The 6,660-nt window shown below is 42.5% G+C and overlaps 1 protein-coding gene across 1 annotated transcript; it reads left to right on the top strand.

Moving 5' to 3' along the window:
* The first annotated feature begins 715 nt into the window (after positions 1 to 715).
* si:dkey-29p10.4 (E3 ubiquitin/ISG15 ligase TRIM25) lies at positions 716 to 6,436 on the top strand. The gene is made up of 7 exons (XM_044037081.1): positions 716 to 1,017; positions 1,738 to 2,693; positions 2,828 to 2,923; positions 3,986 to 4,234; positions 4,328 to 4,350; positions 4,672 to 4,826; positions 4,957 to 6,436. Exons 1-7 carry the CDS (start codon positions 759 to 761, stop codon positions 5,499 to 5,501), a joined length of 2,283 nt encoding a protein of 760 aa, XP_043893016.1. The 5' UTR covers positions 716 to 758; the 3' UTR covers positions 5,502 to 6,436.
* Positions 6,437 to 6,660: the final 224 nt, after the last annotated feature.

Below are 6,660 nucleotides of genomic sequence, written 5' to 3'. Positions count from 1 at the left end.
TCTTCCAGTGCTTTACTGGTTGAGCTCAAGGGGGCGACATTTTGCTCTGTACAGCCATTATGAATTAATGGACTTAACTTGATGCAATTTAAGTACATTTCCCTTGCTTATACCGTCAATTTTAATGAATTACTTACTTTGAATATAAATATTGTGATGATAAGTGGTATAGGTACTGATCCGGTGGGAGACACTGTCCTATCCAATCCTGCCTTACTAATAAATCACTGATAACTTCCCAGGTCTGACAGAGTTACAAGCGTTTTAGATCGATGCATGTGATGTAAATCACCATGTGACAGCGAATCACAGCAGTGAGGCCCACAGGGAGACAGGAGCGGAGGAAGAAGAGTCTAATAAATGAGAAAAGTACGAAAAGTTACTTCATAAGGCATATTCTAACAGCCAAAAAAGTTGTTTTGTTTTTTTTATCTGGACAGACTCTGTTGTTAACTGAAGAAAAGGGGTTATACATTTTCTTCCTAAAATTAGTCATTTCAGTAATTTTTGTTGAACTGAGTAATTTAAAAAAAGAAAAAATCAGTCATAATCCCTCTAATCTGAAAACTGTCAAATATATTGTTACTGTCTGAGTGGTAATTCAACACCCCTGAAAAATACGGATTGTATCTTTAAGACTTTTGAGGGTTTGATGAATGGGCGGACTAGCGGGATTCAAACGCGAAGCTCCGCCTCCGCCGCCTGACAGCGAGGAAACAGGAAGTGGACAAACGTTTGTTTTCATCACCCACAAAAAAATGGGGGCCGCGCTGGATGTGCCCGCGCAGTGTCCCTTGTGCAACGAGCTGACCCGGGACCCGGTCACCCTGAAGTGCCACCACCGCTTCTGCTCACGGTGCATCGGAGACTTGTGGAGCATCGCTCCGAACGGGCCGTACCATTGTCCAGAGTTCCGGTGTAAAACTGTGTACCAGACTCTGCCGTTCGATCGCAGCTTCGTGCAGCTGCAGTCCGGCTCGAAACCATGGCCTGAGCCTAACAGCAGCAGCAGCGCAGGTACCGTTTAAAACGGGTCAGCACTGGGTTTGAAACCGTGGGGGTAAAACTAGCACCTGAATATATAACTGTGCAGTTAGCCAATGTAGCTAACTTCGCTGCAAGTTCAAGCTAACCAGGCTAATACATGATAATATCATGCTGGTTCACTTTTGACAGTGATAGTGACGAACACAAGTTCACCTTATCCATTTACGTCCGTGTTTCTCTTCACTGTGAAGCTGTTCGAAGTTCCTCACCACAAGATAACAGCCCTCGAGATTAAAGCAGTGATGTGGACTAAGATACTTTTATTTTATTGCTGTCTTTAACGTAAGTTAGAACATTACATTTTTACATTTAAGTGCGCCATTATATGTAAAACACAATATCAAACAGTGTTCATAGAAGCCTAAATGCCCTCACTGCTTATATTGAGGCACACATGTTTATTTTTTATTTAACCAGACTGGCCAGATTAATAACACATTTTTATTTACTACTGTGGCCTGGCAAGCGACATTGCGTTTTAAGGGAGAGGGATAAGTGGTTATAAAACCAAAAAAAAAAAGTGAATGTGGCATTTTAATTAAGACATGACCCTGAGTGCAGCTCTAATTAATGTAAAACCTGTGGTTGCATGCTAATACATGCAGTCTAAGCACAATTATGTTGGTCAAGTGTGGGATTGTATTTGAAACATTAGTGTAAATGTTCTAAATTAATCTGTTTTTATTCTAGCCACATCCAATAATCATGCACGAAACAAATTTGACTCTGCATTGAGGAGGCCCTCACTCACCAGCCGACTCCTGGGGAAGAGAAAGGCCGGCGCTCCTGCATCTGAGCCACCTGATACCAAGCGATCAACTGTGTCCTCCCCCTGTGAGCAGTCCAATTCCACTGAGACACCCACAACTTCCTTTTCACATAAATTTGCGCGGTCATCCAATGTGGAGACATCCAAGGAAGAGGTGCACCCAGAATCTTCACAGTCTGAGCATAATAATGCTCCATCCTCCGGTAAAAGGTCTGGCAGCGAGGCAGTACCTGGGAGTAACATGCCACAAGTCATCTCGAACCAGCAGAGCCAATGTAATTCAGAAGTCATCACAGTCAACGAGACCGACAGCTCAGATGAAGTTGATATATGTGAGGCACCTCTTCTTGCAACCCCCAGGAAAAAGAAACAAGTGACAGGACTTCATGCATCACCAAGGAAACCTGCCTCACCTGCCAATTCTGATTGCTCTCCTGGAGTCTCGCACACAGATAAGGGCAAGTCTCCTGATCATCCTGCCAAGCCACCTCTGCTGTTCACCAAACATTCTACTGCTTCAGGATCTTCAAGTCACAAGGACATCTTTTCCATGACAGAGAACAAAAATACCAGCCCTGTGCCCTGCCATTATTGTCCGAAGATGGGGTATCAGTCTGCTGTGAAGACCTGTTTGGTGTGCGGAGCTTCCATGTGTAAAGAGCACCTACGTCCACATCTGGACTCTCCTGTGTTTCAGAGTCACACACTGGTTCCTCCCGTGGAGGACATTTCTCCCTGGAGGTGCCAGGAGCACCATGAGATGAACAGGATCTACTGTCGGCAGTGTGAAGTGTGTGTGTGCACGGTGTGTACTGTCATAGGATCTCACCGTGGCCATGTCTGCATCAGCATCAGGGAGGCAGAGAGCGAGCTCAGGGTAAGTGGGGAATATTTTTGAAACTTACATTTAATAAATACAATACAGTAATTATGGTTAAAAGCAAATTCAAATCTTAACCGAGCCAGAGCAGGAAATGTATGTTTTTTTCTCTGTTTTCTTTTTTCTTTTAGGGGAACCTGAAAGAAGAGATCAAACAACTGCAAAATGCTGAACAGCAAGTGATGAGCAGAGTCACTGAACTTACAGAGAAGAAAGAGACTTCCAGAGTAAGACAACTCTCTTTCTCTCCCAGTAGTTGATGTATTTAATTAGGTTTTATGACTTTTTGGTGGGTTTAAGAAATAGAAAATATTAAGTTTTGGGGAGAAAAAAACTTAATATTTCAGGATTCACAAAAGGGAAGTCTTTTATTTTTGTCTGATTCAGCAGTGGAGTATCAAGTTTCTAAACTTCACACAGGTGACACAGAACAGCACGGACCGTTCTGCTCTGAACTCTAAGAATGCTCATACCTGTGAGGAAATTTTCAAAGCACGTAGACACATCACTTAAGACCATGTTGTTTGTAGGAATGATTCTTGCATGAGGACCAATGACGTGTGCATGTTGGTAGTTTGGTGGTGAGCTCAGTTCTGTGTCCCAATGTTGCCACCATGCTGGCCCGGTACTGAGAGTATAGCTCTGTGATATTTCTCCCTTTTCATCTTTACCCTTGTGTGGCAGTGGGATATTACTTGCAAGTGGAAATCCATTTTCATGAGGAATTGCATCAGAATGCAATTGCAGACCTGAAAAAAAGTGTAAATGTAAATGTAAAAAGTTGCTGTGAGCAATTCTGAAGTGAACATTACTTACCTCCACATATTTTATGCCCCAGGTTCTTCACTCTCTCTGAGTTGCTCTGTAGTTTTTTTTCATCTGTCTGTCAGTGTTGATAGATCGACTTGTCGGACATGATTGAAAAAACGTTGTTAGATGGTTGTTTGAATTTCCCTGCGGTGTGTATGTTTGCATTTTGGTCAAAACTATTGTTTAGGAGAGTTCTGTCTTGTTCTTAAGAGAATGGACCGTTTTCCTTCTTGACTTTTGACAGGCAGTGCCTTGAGATGATAAAATAATGACTTAATGGTATTCTCTCTGTATGCAGTCTTCAAAAAAAAATAAAATCAAATATATACAAATACGAATTTATGATTCATATTTTGGTTAGAAGCTCCCATAGCTGGGAAATACAAAATCTGACATTGTGTTTTGGTTGGTTATGTGGTACACCACCAAGGAGAAAGACACGATTACACAACACACTGATTGACATGATGTCTATCCAGGTGGCTTTAAGTGAAGCACGAGAAGGAGTGCAACAGCAGTATGGAGCCATCAGAGAGGTCCTGGAGCAGGAGGAGCAATCGGCTCTTCAGTGTGTGATGAAGGAGGAGAGCAGGGTGGTGGGCGGGCTAGAGGAGAAACTCGGCCAGCTCCAAAGCTCCCTGCTATCCATCCAACAAGGTCTCCACACCCTGGAGGGGCTGGCCGATAGCAAGGGAGACAAACGCATTCAGGACCAGGCCTTCATTATGGTGAGTCTGAGGTTATTGGGTGAAACCATCAGTGAAATATGAGAAATATGAAAACTAACCCAAATAAAATGTCTTTTTCTTTCTCTTTAACAGGAGTACAGCAAGGTGGCCCAGCTGTAAGTGGTTGTCTTTCTTACTTTGACAACAGACAGCAGCTATCATTTAAACATGTCAGTAGCTGAATGTCACGCCAACAATATGTAGTCTTAAAGGGTGGATTAAGCCTTAGAAGTTAAATACATAATAGCTGCTTTTAAGTACATGCTTAGTGAAAAAAAGATGGTTGACAAACTTAAAAATTTCCTTGCTTACTTTTATTATTATGAAATCGTCAACCGTTTTCTTTTTTCAGTACAGAATGCACTTGTGTTCTTGTTTGTGTAGGTTTTTGTTTTATTATTTTTTAACACATCTTTGTGTCTGGTCCTTTTCTACAGTGCTAATGACACGGCTGGTTGTGTGGAGCAATTCGAGGTTCCAGAGGAGGTGGATCGAGCCCGGCTGAAATGTTTGCAGCGCTGGACAGAGAAGCGTCTTGACACACTCGCCATCACTGAACCTGGCAAAGACCGAGACCTGTACAGACTTCTCTGTAAGACAAGTTTACTGGCACCCGTTCCACTCACGAATGAACATGGGAATAAATCCTGTTGGCCCAAATTTGCCCAAATTAATTTTAATCTTAAAATATAAAATGTACTTTTCTTTTTCCCTCTGTACAGATGGAACCATTCCAATCTTGGACTCAGATACAGCCCATTCAAAGTTGCAGCTATCTGAGAACAACAGGAGAGCGATCTACACCGAGACTCAGCAGCTCTACACTGAGCACGAAGCTCGCTTCAGCTGTTTCCCACAAGTGCTGGCCTCCTGTGCCATGGACAGTGGGCGCTGGTACTGGGAGGTGAACGTGTCTGTGGATGACGGCCGATGGAAGGTGGGTGTGTGTGAGGGACAGATAGAGAGGAAGGGCCAAAAGGACAGCTCACGTCTTGGCTTCAACGTTTACTCCTGGTGCATCGCCTGTGACAAGAAGAAGGTAGAAGCTCAGCATAACAAAGTGTCTGTTCCTGTGGCTGTGGACAGGCTGAACCGGGTGGGAGTGTTCCTCGACTTTGAAGAAGGCATTTTATCATTTTTTAATGTGACACCAGGGGGCAGTCTAGCACTGATGTATTCCTACAAGCACAGCTTTTCTGATCCCCTTTACCCGGCCTTTTCTGTGTCAAAAACACAGCTGGCCGTCTGTGATCTGTTCCACACATAATCTGTCAAACCCTGACATTTCAGTTCTGCTGTAAATTTGCAGAATACTCTTTTTGTACGTAGAAAATTTTATTCATTAAAAATGTGATGGTTTGCAAAAATCTCGGGCACATCATGCCACACTGTAAATAATGCTATGCTTTTGCAAAAATATGATTGAATGTCATTTGTATGATAATGGAAATGCTATCCGCTATATATTATACACAGTACATTCCAAAAGCTGTTTTTTAATCAGGATTTTAAAATTTCTTTTCTGTGTCCATCTGCGAAGAAATGACAGTGTTTTTACATGATGGTATCAAATCAATGTCTTGAATCTTTTATCCTCCGAGCCTTTTTTTCCCCCACAAATAAATAGTCTACGTTTCTAGAACAAGTGCATTCTATTTTTTATAGTTTATATTTAAATAGACGTATAGAGTTGTATGCGTATGAATGGGTGGTGTGTTTTCTCCACAGAGGGTGCCGGTTGACATTTTAACCAAACTCTCACTGCCTTCACCACATGTGAGCTTTACTGATGATAAACACTGCCTCAGGGACGAACTCCTTAGAGCGTTACAAATTGCTCAAGTCAATACATTGTCCTGTTTCTCTGTAGGCTCTGAGATTCATTTGTTCTGACTGAAGGTGTGTGTTTGTGCTTGAAGTCATGTCGAGGGATCAGCTCCTTCTGGAGTCCTGTTAAAGCAAAAGCGTGCCAGTGGTTTAGGGACAGCTGGCCACGGATCAAGGTTGATCCACACATGTTGACTAAGAAACAAAAGCTTCAGGATCTACAGTATGAAATGAACTACTGAAAGTCTTAAATAAGCTTGTGCACAATCATTCAGAGTGAACTGATCTTTGTACAGACAAAGCTCCAGTTGGTTATATTTTGTTGCTTAATGCCTTGTTTTGATAAAATAAAATAAAAAAATCTTCCTCCTGTGATTTGTTTGGCATAATTTCAGACACTTGACGCATTGACACCGTGCAGGTGCACCAGTCAACCATGGCAACAATTTCACACTTGTAGCTGCAAGAGCCAGAGATACTCGGACGTCATCTGTGGGCTTTACTGTACTTCCTTCTTTCCCTGTTTCTGGCACATGGTAGCAGAATGCAAGACAAGTCTGTGAGGACAAGACGAGGACACTATAGCAGTCAATATAATC

Source organism: Solea senegalensis, linkage group LG10, assembly GCF_019176455.1.
Source record: "Solea senegalensis isolate Sse05_10M linkage group LG10, IFAPA_SoseM_1, whole genome shotgun sequence".
Lineage (NCBI taxonomy): Eukaryota > Metazoa > Chordata > Actinopteri > Pleuronectiformes > Soleidae > Solea > Solea senegalensis.
Note: the sequence above shows the minus strand (reverse complement) of the source record. Positions and strands in the feature narration are given on the sequence as shown.

Excerpts from the sequence above, each read along its gene's own strand:
- si:dkey-29p10.4 (XM_044037081.1), top strand. The coding sequence starts at position 759 with ATGGGGGCCGCGCTGGATGTGCCCGCGCAGTGTCCCTTGTGCAACGAG. Across the intron at positions 2,694-2,827 it reads AGGCAGAGAGCGAGCTCAGG|GGGAACCTGAAAGAAGAGAT; the intron begins GTAAGTGGGGAA and ends TTTTTCTTTTAG. Across the intron at positions 4,827-4,956 it reads AGACCTGTACAGACTTCTCT|ATGGAACCATTCCAATCTTG; the intron begins GTAAGACAAGTT and ends CCCTCTGTACAG.